Source organism: Frankliniella occidentalis, unplaced genomic scaffold, assembly GCF_000697945.3.
Source record: "Frankliniella occidentalis isolate FOCC.00 unplaced genomic scaffold, Focc_3.1 Scaffold37, whole genome shotgun sequence".
Taxonomy (NCBI): domain Eukaryota; kingdom Metazoa; phylum Arthropoda; class Insecta; order Thysanoptera; family Thripidae; genus Frankliniella; species Frankliniella occidentalis.
Window position 1 is genome coordinate 58,159 of NW_026267167.1, and position 12,217 is coordinate 70,375.

Sequence of the window (12,217 nt, forward strand, 5' to 3'; positions counted from 1 at the left end):
GATTGTGCGTGTGATTGTTTCCGATTGTGTTTAATTGCTTCCGATTGCGTCATGATGATTGTTTCCCGGTATGTACACCTATTGTGTCCAGTCCCACACCCTCTCGACGACCTCTAACGTGGCGGCTGGCGGCCGCCTTGGGTGGGGTGGGGCTCAGCGCGGATGTACGGTCCGGGAGCACATCCGACAGACAACACATTAACCTTCATCTTCTTTTCCGTGAAACGGCGCCTCATTGTCTGCCGTACACTGTCTGTCTGTCTGTCTGCATTAACCTTCATCTTCTTTTCCGTGAAACGGCGCCTCATTGTCTGCCGTACACGGAATCAAATCGAGAGTGGGCTCAGTGAGCCTGAGTGAGCCCCTCGGTGTATACCCCCACTCCGTAGCCCGGCTAGAGAGAGGTGGGTTGAGGGGTTGGTGCGGAGGGAGGGAAAGGGGAGGGTAGCCCATTTTATTTCGCAGTGAGGGGGCGAGGCCGGGCGCGCGGTGGGCGAGGAGGCTCGGGCTATGATGCAGAATCGTATCGAACGGGCCGAGAGAGAGAGAGAGAGAGGCACTGCTGACGTCGAGCGTCTAATGTATGCCACCGCTCTGCATCGAATGCTCTTGATCGGAGCATCCTCAATAATGCTTTGACCGGGCAGTGTTCGTCGCCATGTGTGCTGGGCGAAACAACGCGATCTCAAAATTCATTCCGAGGGGTCCTCCACTCAAAAAAAAAAAACAGTAGTGTACATCCTAAGAAAAATTCACGGAAAAATCATAAAAATAACGCCAAAAAATCAGAAAAAAATCAACAAAAAGTCACAAAAAATCAGAAAAAATCACAAAGAATCAAGAAAAATCACAAAAAATCAAGAAAAACTGAAAAGTCGGTGTACGCTAGAATTTATAGTGAAGGACCCCTCGATTCATTCCCCTGGGCATTCTGCGCTGCAATTTTGGTGCACTCGTTTTGCATTTTTATTGTTGTTTTGTAAATGTAACGACTCACTGTTGTTTACTTTGTTATCTTCTTGTGTTTCTGTAAAAGGGAGCCTTCTGACGAGTCGTCATCAACTTCAAATGACGAGGCAGAAGAGGGAAACTATAAGCAGGTAAAATGTTTCATTTCGTCAAAATGTTTCAAGTCGTACAAATTCTCAATCGCTAGGGTATCGCCCTGAATCGGTTGCGAATCGGAATGGTGAAGGAGAGGGGAGGATCCAACCCGCGACCGATGCCCAGTCAGAAATTTTTCCGACGATACCGAAACAATATCGTCGGAAAAATTTCTGACTAGGCATCGCTCGCTAGAGGACGTCGTGGTCTGCGGTCCTCCGCGGGGGACGTCTCTTCGCGAAGGATGGTTGCCCCTCTGAAGCCCCGGTGTGTCGGATCATTCGACCGATTCGTAGCGATAGCTTTCGAGAATCCGGACGCACACTCTCGCAGGTACATACGCCAGATGACCATGACCGTCATCACATTCCCCTCCGCAGGTACCTCCTCGGCCTCGGGACGCCCCTGAGTCAGACATGCCGCCCTCCTCCAAGCCAGACCCCGCGAAGCAGTGCGTGCTGAAGCGCCTCTTCCAGGTCAAGAGCAAGACCCTCAAGAAGAAGAAGAAGGGCAAGCCAGGCAAGGCCGCCCATAGCGCCTCACGCGGCAGGCTGGCGCCGACCCTGCAGCCGCCACCGACCCCGCCGCCGACCCCGCCGCCCTGGCCCGCCTCGGCCCCGGGGCCAGGCGCCGGCAGCAGCACCGCCCCAACGCTCAAGGAGGCCCTCGAGCAGGCCGTCGGGCTGCAGGAGGCCCGACGCATGGCGGCCGCCGCGGCGGCCCTGGAGCGGCGGGTCTCGGACACCGACGACCTCTCCCTCGTCAACGTGCCCCTCAGGATGTCCGTGCGCAGCCTGAAGCACGTGATCCAGGACCTGCGGTACGAGCTGCTCATCGGGCCGGTGTGCCGCGCTGTGCGTGAGGTCGCGCTCGGCCAGGCCGCCGCGGGCTCCGCCGCCGTCCAGGACGCTGTGCCCGAGTACCTGCAGCGGCTCAACGGGATCCTGCTCGCGCAGCAGGCAGCCTCGGCGCACTGTCAGCCGACGCAGCACACGCAGCCCACGCAGCCGACGCAGCCGACGCGGCCAACAAAGCCAACGTTGCCGGTGCAACCCCTGATGCATGTCACCCCCTCCCTCCAGTCTAGCTCCCAGCCCAGCTCCCGGCCCAGCAGCCCTAGGCAGCGCGTCGCGCGCACCCCGCATCGGCGATCCGCTAGCCGCCGGCGTGGCTCGCCGGACGCCCGGTCCTCCAAGCGGCGCCGGCGCTCCTGGCCCTCCCTCAAGGCCACCCTGCGACCCGCCCTCGACGCGCCCCTGCACGTCGATGTCATCGGGGAGCTGTCCATACCCGCCGCCCGGGACCGTCTCCGCCCCGAGCCAAGGTCCCCGTGGTCGGAGCCGATTGCACCGGCCGGACCCGCCGAGGCCACATTCTGCTCGGCGGGCTCGGCGTTCGCTTGCTGCGTCCCAGAGTCGTCCTCGAAGGCCCCGCCAGATTCCTACCCGCCGGCCTTCGAGGGGCCGTCCACCTCCACGTCCACAACCAGCGGCGCGCGATTCGGGGTGAGGTCCGCGTTCAGCCGGCCGTCGCCCGCCGGCGACTCGGACTCGGACGACTCCCAGGGCAGCGGCCGTAGCCGGCTGCGCACGCGCTACGACGAGGAGATCGCTGTAGCGCTGTCACTGGGCCAGGACGCCGACGACGAGGCAGCGCTGCTCGCCACCGTCCTGGAGCCAGGCCCACGCTCGCCGCGCACGCGGCCCTGCTCGCCGCGGGACACTACACCACGCGCGCATCGCAGCCTCCGCGACTCGCCACGGCGTGTCGACGCCGGCCCGCAGACCCTCCAGGAGTTCCTCCTGGACAGCGGCGCTAACGACGAGAACGAGGAGCCCTTCAGCGACGGCGACTCGGCGGCGGGGCCGGTGGCTTCACCCGCCCCCGCGGCCGCTCCCGTGGACCCTGTGCGGCAGGCCCAGATCGACGCGGACGAGCGGCTGGCGCGCGCGCTGTCCGCGCAGTGGGCGGCCGAGGAGCAGCGCGCGCAGCAGGCGGCCGCGGCCGCGCGCAGGCACATGCGGACCGCGGCGGGGGGCGTGCGGCCGTCGCACCCGTGCCCCGGCCGCCCGTCCTGGCAGTCCTCCAGTTCACCCTCCATTGGCGCGCGAGAGAGGTGAGCTCCGTGGCCGTGGTGTCATGTACACTCTGTTTCTGCCTCTCCTCTCTCAGTCTCTGTCTCTCTGTATCTCTCTATCGTGCTCTCAATACCCAACTACGTATCTGTGCTGCAGGCTGCAGGCGCAGTCCTTGCGGGGGCTCCTGTTCGTGGCCGCGGACACGGTGGGCCCCGACCTGGACGAGGACGTCGTGCCGCTGGAGAACGAGGCCAACGAAGTTGCCGAGAGGAGGTGGCTGCTGGACGACTTCTTCGAGCAGCGCAGCGAGCTCGCCGTGGACCCGCTAGCAGTGCCCCAGCACCCCGACCAGACCTCCCCGACGTACCGCTGGTCCCCGGGGTCGCCCCCCATCATCCGGCCGCCCGAGCCCTCCCCCAACCTGCACTTCGTCTCGCCACCGCCGACGAGGCCCCCGTCACCTCCGCTGCTCGTGGACACTGCCCCCAACGGCGCCGGCTTGCTCCTTCCCGCCGCCCTTGCCCCGACGGCCACGCGTCCCGAGCCGATGCCACTCGTCGGCGACCTGGTCCCCCTCGACCTGTCCCCACAGCGGACGCCCGAGAGCTTCCCCGGCCCGCCGCCCGCCCCGGACCTTGTCTGCTGCAGGTACTGCCTGTCCCGGCCGACCCTGCTCGAGGACGCCGTCGACGGCACGACGTGTAGGGACTCGACGGCCTGCATCGCCCACCGGTTCCGGACGCAACTCCAGTTGCAGGGCGCCGCGGGCGGCGAGCGCGCCTTCGAGCGTGCCACCCACGAGGTGGGGCCCGACCCCGACCCGGAAACAAAGCCGGAACCCTCATCACCCTTACCGGAAATGAGCTCCGGTCCTCAGCTGGCCGTGGCCGCCGCCGGCGACCACCTCGCCCTGGCGCACCCTCACCCTCAGCATGCGAGCGCTGGGTCAGCGCTCGCGCACGCCGTGGCGAGTACTCCTTTGCACTGAAATCTTCTTTATCCTCTTGGTCATCTTTTCAAAACTCAAGGATCCTCTCCACAGATGTGGGCGCTCCAGGAGGGCCGTCTCCAAGAGGGCCGTCTCCAGGCGACGCTGCAGGAGACCCCAGGTGCTGAAGGGAACGCTGCAGCAGCTGGAGCGGGCGGCGAGCAGTGGTGAGTCAGCGGCGTCGGAGCCGAGCCGGGTCTTCTGTTCACTTGCTCTGTCTCCAGGACCGCGGGGCTTTCCCCTCGGCTTCCCCGCTGTCCAGAGCGATTTCCGGTCTTAGCCACGACACCTGACCAAGATAATTCATCAACTTCTCTCTCTGTCTCTATATGTTTTTTTAAAGAAAATATTATTTTGTACTTTGGACCACTTTTAAAAGTTTGTTGATTTTTCACAACATTTTTTTAATGCATGTGACTTAATTTTGCTGCAGTCGTAGTCATCTCTATGTGTCTGATATGGCTTTTGATGTGTTTCTCTTTAGTTTGTTCCGACAACCATGCCATACGGTGTCTGTTTGATCGTCCGTAAAGTAAGTGGGATTTCTTTTTAAAAGGATAGACTTGATTTAGGCTGCGCACTGCTTGTCTTTGGCCGCTTAGATCTAAGGCGCTTGCGCGCCAGCCGAAGTGTGCGCAGCATAATGCTGCTTTACGAAAAAAAAGATAGTCACGCATTTAAAGTATGCGACATTCTAAAAATGCACTTTTAAAACTCGCTTTCTGCGGGAACGAAGGGTAGTTTTTGACTCCCCCACCCACCCACATCCAAACTGCAGGGTCCATGCCATGGACACATTCAAGTCAAAATCCACACCCTCTCATTTTGACCATACAGTATAAAGTGTTTGTTTTCTTTCGTTATTTTAAAGAAATAAAACTACAATGGACGGGTCATTTGTATTAAACGCATTTTATTACATCTTACCTCCCCCGCACTTGGCCAGTGCAATTTTAACCAGCAGACAAATTACTGAAACAAAATAGTAAAACAAACAATGTCACCAAAAATATTCCCTTTTCGCATCGATGTTTGCGTTCCTCTCTCCTGGACGTAACGGTCAACTCGCGGCCCGACGGATCTCTTCGGAGACGTGGGTTGGGAATGGGACAGGTCGCGGTGTCCCCTTCATTCTAGATATCGTTTGGAATGGATTGCCTTTTTGCCTTCGCTTCATTTATTTTTACATACTCTTAGACGGGCGTGTCCACAAATGAACGCTCCCGCCGCGGAGGTGTCGTTCCCCGCTTGTGTAGGAGTAGGCGACGCGAGGAAACGTCAGAAGGCGCTTTTCTTCTGAGCCAAAGACAATCATAACCGTGCTCCAGTTCACCTCGCGCTCAACGTGAGGGCGAGCCCGAACTGGCGGCCGGCGCGGCCCGCCCATAGCGCCTGCCAAGCGCTGGGTGGGCCAGCCCGCCGAGCAGCTGTGTGGAGCCGGCGGCCCGCCTTGGACCCGCCTAGGGCGGGACGCGCCGGGCTTGCGCGGCTAACACGTTTCGGCGCCCGTTATAACGTTCCCCCTGGCAGAGATTTGAAGGCTGGGAAAAAACAGGAAACGTTGCGGGGAAAAAAATTAAAAAAACAAAACAAAAAAACACGGAAAATGACCTAAGTTTTGTAAAAATGCCCTTATTTTGATTTTTCCCAAATTATCACGGAAAAGTTTCCAAAAAACGTGTTTGTCTTCGAAAAACTTGAAAGTTTCCGGAAAATGAAAATCTCTAATCCCTGCGCGCGACGTCCCCTTCGCTCGTCGGTTACGACCTCGCGGTGGAGGTTCATTGTGGACCCACCTTTACCAGGTGGCTGATCGGTACCGTCCCGGGGGATTTGCCTGCCGCCGTCCCATCTGGCCAAAAAGTGGCTGATACACAAAGGGTTGGAAATTTTAAAAAAACAAAATTCCGAAAATTTCTGGAAGATAACTGAAAACTTCCAAAGTCAGAAATTTTCAGTTTTCCCCAGAAATTTTCCGGTTTTCCTGAAATTTCCTGAAAACTTTAACTTTTCCGGAAATTTTCCAGGGCTTCCAACCCTAGCACGGAGTAAAATTGACTAGACGCGCGCGCATTAGGCACGGTGCGGTGAAACTGCCAAGTTGACGACTCCAGTCAGCCACCCCAGGTTTTTCCACTTTATTATGCTCATAGTTTTTATTATATTTTACGCCTCATTATTTCCAGTATAATGCCTTATTGGTTGATGGGACTTCCCCGTCCAAGCTGGAGACTGCATGCTCTCTGCCGGAGCACGGTAATTATTTTTTTCGCTAAAATAAAATCGCTTATTTTTGCTCTTCTTATTCTAATTAACTTGCTTCAATATAAATTTCCAGTTGACGTGATACCTCTTCCCCAGAGAAGAAGCTCAAGTCCTCCCTTGAGTACACTATGTTATATGCTCTTCTCTCTAGTTGTTGCTTTTATTAAATATTTTTATCTTTACCTATGTTTTTTTCATTATTGGTAGTTTGCAGTTAAAATATCTTTGAACTTCACTCACCCACAAAAGATGATTAGCAATTGCAAGAATTGCAACCATCTCATGGTTGGCTCAGGGAGTACCATGAAATACGTTGGGCGCAATTGCTAATCATTTTTCGAGGTGATCTAAAAATAAATAAAGATAGCAACCTGATTATTAGGTAATAATATTCTGTGACTCGGTTCCCCCAGAGGTTCTTTGTTTGTGTGACGCTTCTGTTGACGTCCAGGGTTTCTCACCTGGAGGGCGAGTGTTTCGGTCACCACCAACGGGGCCGAGGGCCGGGGCCAGAGCCTCGTGCCGTGCCTGGCGACAGTGCGCTGGGGCTCGAGGTAAGCGGTGTAAGGGTAGCGGGTCGGGGTTTGGGAGACAGTAACTTAAGCGTTTTGTCCTTACTTTCTGGAAGATTGTACTGAAAATTTTGCGAACGATGCTGTACAGCATATATGTTGTTAATTAATGCGAAGCGGTGGTGTTCGCAGAGCCAGAACGCGGAGCCATTCCCGCCCCCGCGCCCGCCGTCCCCGCCGCCCACGCCCCCGCCGCTGCCGCCGCCGCCACCGCCGTTCGACGCGGGCCCGGGCGAGCTCGCCGTGACGCCGATGTTCGCCGCCACGTATGAGGACGGGCTGGCGGGGCGACTGGCGGAGTGGTCGAACGCCCGGTCGCAGCCGACCGAGCGTCCGTCTGCGCTGCACCACACCAAGAAGGGCCCGCGGAGGCGCTTGTCGTGCCGCCAGGCTGACGGCGACGACCTGGTGGAGGGCGCGATGGCGGGGCCGCGGTCTCGCTGCGCGTCGGGGGGAGGGCCCGCCAAGCGGCGACTGGAGGGACACAGCCCGGGCCGCGGCACCACCAAGCGGTCCAGGCCCAGGGCCTCCCGGGCGATGTCCTGGTTCAAGCTGTGGACGAGCAGCGTGCTGCGTCTGCAAGGGCAGGCGCCGCCAGACGTGCGCCCAGACGAACACGCCCCCCGTCAGGACCAAGTGGAGGAGATTGAGGTCGAAGAGGCCTTGCCCGGTCCGCTCGCGGCCCAGGACGCGTCCAGCACTCTGGTCCAAGACGACGCCCTGCTCGAGGTGGCGGAGGAGGCCCGCGAGGACGTGGGTGTGCCAGCTCCCGCGGCCACGTGGCCCGCGCCTTCCCCGTTCCAGCCGTTCTGGAGCCTGGCGAGGATGGTGCAGGCCGACCTCGACGAGAACGACAACGCCTTCGACTTCCCGGACAGGGAGGTGCCGCCTCGTGTGCGTCGCGGCCCCCTGCCTGCAACGGCGCCCTCGGCCTCCGACCCGGGGCTCGGCAGCGCCTGCTGCCTCGTAAAAATACCGTCCTCCGGCAGCGATAGTGACCACCGCGAGCCCCAACGTCACCAGGGTCCCCAAGGGCCGCCCGCTCCTTCTGCGCCTCTGGACGTGCCCCACCTGGGCGCGCGGCCGCGCCTCCACAGCCTGCTCGCCGACTGGCAGTGCACGTCCGAGGCCAGTTTCCTGGCGGGCCGCCACTCCAGGGTCTGGTCCAGCGACGCCCACGGCCCGGCGGGCTCGGGCGCCGACGGCCGGGAAGGGGAGCCTCCCCCGGGAGCGAGGCCGCCGCCGTCGGGAACCAGCGGTTGAAGTTGAAGTACACGGAGTCGGAGGTAGACTGTAGGCTAACTGAACGCTCTCCCCCATTGCTGAATCATCAAGTCATTCGAGTGAATCCGTGATGATTGAATTGGCAAATGATGATGTGGTAGATGCACAATGTAGTTGACTGTCTCAATCTTGGTGAGTTCGTGGAGTCCAGGAGAAAAATTGCGTATGGCATGGCCCAGATCGCCTCGATTCAGCTATTGCCCAGTGAGAAACAGTTACATCGAAATGATGTCAGACTGATATCGTTGTCGGTAAATTGTCGATTATCGTGTCGAATCGATCCTGAGATGGTCTTAAAATCGAGACATTTCCGATAACTGACATCTATTTGATGTCGATTCGATGTCACATCGATTTTGATTTCTCACTGGGTGGTTTAAGTCTAGTCATTAAATTGAGTAATTATCATTGAAATAGTTTAGGTTTCGCCTGGTATCCCTTTTCATTTTGTATGAAAAAAAAACAATTAAGATTTGTTTTCTTAAAAATTATTAGTAACTGTATGTACAGTAATGATAATCTCACAAAAATGTGTGTGTGAATGTCGGAACCCACAGAAATGACAGTCCCAACAATACGTTTTGATATTGGATCTTGTCCTCACTAGCTAGTCATTGATTTTACAGATTGTAGTGGGTAATTTCACACAAAATGGCAATTACCATTTTTGTTAACTTTTATTTAATACTATTAAAATTAAGTGTAACTGTATGTTGTGTCACTTCATCAATCAAATTAATAATTGTAAGAATTACTGGTATACTTCAATCAACTAAAGATTAGGTTGTAACTAATTGCTACAAGTATTTTGTAATTTCCCTGCCCCTGTCCCTGTATTGGGTAGGATTCTTTTGAAGAAATGACAGAAATGTGACCAAATTACTGTGTAAAATGTAGGTGCAAAGCACAGATAGATTAAATAAAATAAAAAGACATGTACTGAATCTTCTGAGTGTTTATCTGATATGAGAAAAATTCCTAAAATAATTAGTTCAGCACATTTCATGACAGTTTGCTGGTTAGTTCAAATTACAATTACAGCCACACTAGTACAATGACGCACAAAGGTACGGTGTACGATAATATTTGACTAGATGCCAATTTCCAAAGGTATTGTAACTATAGGCTACCGGTAATTAAAAATAAAATTGAAACATGCAATGCAATACAGTTTAAGTCAGGTAACACATTTTTTTTACTTGCAAGGAGTGCTAATAAACCAAGAGAGAAATTGACTGTCTAGATTTTTAAACAAAGAGAAGATGTAAAACATATAGAAGTAATAAAAATTCACCAGAAAAACTTAATAAATCACCAATATACCTATATTAACAGAATCAACAGCACAGAATATCACAGATAATTGTTGACAATGCGTACTCTACTATGTATTGGAATACAAGATACAATGGAACCAAGATCAGGAATGCTACCAATCATGAAAAATTTTAGATAGAAATCTAAATCTTTTGATTTACATGGCTTAAGTAGCTGATAGTTCAATGGCTAACTTCCAGTGTATCTCCGTCTACACAGTTTTGTGATAGTTTTAACAAGGTAGAGGAACTTGTACATTGATTCACCTTAACTTACAAATTTCAAAAAAATATGAATTTTTACACAATTCTTTCATAGAATAAAAGGTAAGCTTGCACTTTTAAAACTTTGGCTTCCGCAATTTCAACTACCCTGGAATCACTTATGGAGTACCACTTCTCTTCAATATTACCCTTGTTTGTGGATTCCTTGACAGAACTATCAACATGTGGATATACAAAGTCTCGAGTGAGAGGTAAGTAGGCCCACCGTGGATCATTTTCTTCAAGGTCAGAACGGATCTACAAATAAAAATATAAATTACACTTTTATACAGCAGTACTATAAAAATTTTAAGAAAATAATGATTACAGATCTTACCTTTATGTAAGCAACATAATGCCCTGTGTTTAAGGACCCAGTGTGTTCTACAATTCCAAATAGGGAATATTGAACTTCTGTTTGTGACTCTCCAATGGAGGGAGTATCCTGAAACAAAGAATTAAAATTGAATAGGGAGGGATCAAAGATAGCTCATTGTTTGATATATAAATGACATTAACAACATTACCTTGCTCTTAGTGGAACAGAACGAAGCAATATCAAGGTCTTTAGGAAAACTGACAAAACGCTGCAGCTTCTTGAACCTGAAGTTCTCCATCATAAAGCGTTTAAGATGTAAAATTAACACAGGTGGGGGTGAACTAATAAGTAACTGTTTAGTTGAATTAGTATAGACTGTTTTCCCCTCGGAACCTAAAAATTAGAATTAAACAGTCACAGAAAATAAGGCAGCTATATGTTTCAAAACATACTGTACAACCTAAATACCTAGATACAAACCTTTATTTTGCTTTTGTGTACAAGCATCACAGCCAACTTTGTTGTTCCCAGTCATAAGTTCAAGTGATGTGAATTGGTTAAGACAAGATGTTACAGAACAATCTCCCTCTTCAGACTGGTGCCTGGGAGCCAATGTCTTACACCAGTCACTCACATCATCTTTGCGTTCAATGGCATCTCCAACTTTGAAGGTTTCACCGATAGGTTCAATGTTTCCATCATGGTCATGCGCAAGGCTAGATTTTTGCTCCAGGTCATCGGTGTCATTGCCATTCTCTTCTTTTATACTTTGTAGGCTTTCTGCATTTTCACACAGATCAAACGTCTTTTCAGCTTTGATTGCATTCTCTGGTGAGCAATCTTGATTGTCATTTAGGCACAAAGACAATAGCCTGTTTTCGAGTTCTGGAGTAAAGTCGGGTGCCACACCCCCTTCTGTACAATTGTCACCAGGAAAGTAGCCGCGGCGAGACACTGGCCGCTCAGAATGACTTACGGGTGAGATGTGAATTGAGCCCTCACCACTCTCGGGAATAGTTATTCGAAGTTCCTCGTCAATTGGAGTGAAACATCTCATCTCGCCGTTAGCTTTGCAGTTGTAAGTACAAGGGCTGCCCAAACAAACATGCTCAGGAGTGTGAAAGGTGGACCAATCCTCAACAGATACACTTGTCCTCTGCCGCATGATGGGGCTGGGAGAGCTTGAGGCGCATGCCGAGACAGGGGCTGTGGGAGACTCAGGTGCAACTGGTGACGTGGAAACAGTTGGGGATGCAGGTGCTGAAGGAGAAAAACAAGCAGTGGCAGACACATCAGGAGAGGCCGGTGCGGGAGGAGAAGTTGCATCCACTTTCCCCACAATCTCTTCAGCTTCCTCATTGCCAGTAGTGATTGAAGGGCTTGTTCCATCAGATTCTCCGGTGTTTTGTTTTTCAGAGCTATACCCCGACTCCACCACCACTTCTCTGCCCTCTGCTGGGTCAGCAGTATCCTGTTCTACATTATCTTCGACATCAGCATCGCTCTCTTCTGAAACAATCAATAATTTCATAAGAAACAGAAACAAATTAGGCAAAACAAAGTAATATTTTCTCTAAGTTACCAGATTCTAGGCCATCAGGTGCTTTCGCTGTTTCCTCTAAAATGGTGAGACACCCATCCATTTTCTCATTCCTTCTGTACTTCTGTAATTTGTTATTTTTCCTTGCTGCTTTTTTCTGCTTTTTGGCTTGATATTTGGAAGGACCACTGTCACTAACAATGCTCTCAGTCTGTTCTCTTTTCCTCATCGGTGGTAAAGGCTACACAACATGAGTGACAAGATAAGAGGTTTGGACAAGAACATAATAAAACAAGGGAAACTATGAACACAAAATGAATTTTGTGCTAAGTAGGAAACTCGTTCTTAACCAAACCACGGTAGTTCTTCAAAATCAGTTCCTGCTTTTATCTCAGAGTAATGGAGAAGTGTGTGTATAGGGTGATGGAAGGTTTTCCGTGGCGATAAAAGGTACATTTAAAACGCCCGCGCGCTCACTGTGAAGTAG

At 52.6% G+C, this 12,217-nt stretch overlaps 2 protein-coding genes across 6 annotated transcripts in view; one reads left to right on the forward strand and one right to left on the reverse strand.

Moving 5' to 3' along the window:
- Nucleotides 1–9,235, forward strand: part of LOC113216827 (uncharacterized) — a 13,720-nt gene extending 4,485 nt beyond the window's left edge. The window contains exons 2-9 of one of the 5 annotated variants that reach the window (XR_008011007.1): nucleotides 1,037–1,100; nucleotides 1,485–3,220; nucleotides 3,339–4,149; nucleotides 4,225–4,337; nucleotides 4,655–4,702; nucleotides 6,357–6,426; nucleotides 6,887–6,989; nucleotides 7,140–7,164. Coding sequence is in view for 3 of the 5 variants with exons in the window: in XM_052266348.1 (XP_052122308.1) it covers nucleotides 1,037–1,100; nucleotides 1,485–3,220; nucleotides 3,339–4,149; nucleotides 4,225–4,337; nucleotides 6,887–6,989; nucleotides 7,140–8,270 (3,958 nt within the window). In the remaining 2 variants the exon portion in view is untranslated. Of the gene's footprint in view, nucleotides 1–1,036; nucleotides 1,101–1,484; nucleotides 3,221–3,338; nucleotides 4,150–4,224; nucleotides 4,338–4,654; nucleotides 4,872–6,356; nucleotides 6,990–7,139 lie in introns of those variants that run through there. The other 4 variants (XR_008011006.1, XM_052266348.1, XM_052266349.1 and 1 more) reach the window with 4 other exon arrangements.
- The window catches only part of LOC113205088 (ubiquitin carboxyl-terminal hydrolase 16), a 6,024-nt gene continuing 3,038 nt past the window's right edge, over nucleotides 9,232–12,217 (reverse strand). Inside the window, exons 10-14 of the mRNA XM_026420546.2 lie at nucleotides 11,773–11,971; nucleotides 10,671–11,699; nucleotides 10,399–10,583; nucleotides 10,209–10,316; nucleotides 9,232–10,129 (exon numbers count right to left, since the gene is read on the reverse strand). Coding sequence (XP_026276331.1) covers nucleotides 9,908–10,129; nucleotides 10,209–10,316; nucleotides 10,399–10,583; nucleotides 10,671–11,699; nucleotides 11,773–11,971 — 1,743 coding nt within the window. The 3' untranslated portion in view covers nucleotides 9,232–9,907. The remainder of the gene's footprint in view (nucleotides 10,130–10,208; nucleotides 10,317–10,398; nucleotides 10,584–10,670; nucleotides 11,700–11,772; nucleotides 11,972–12,217) is intronic.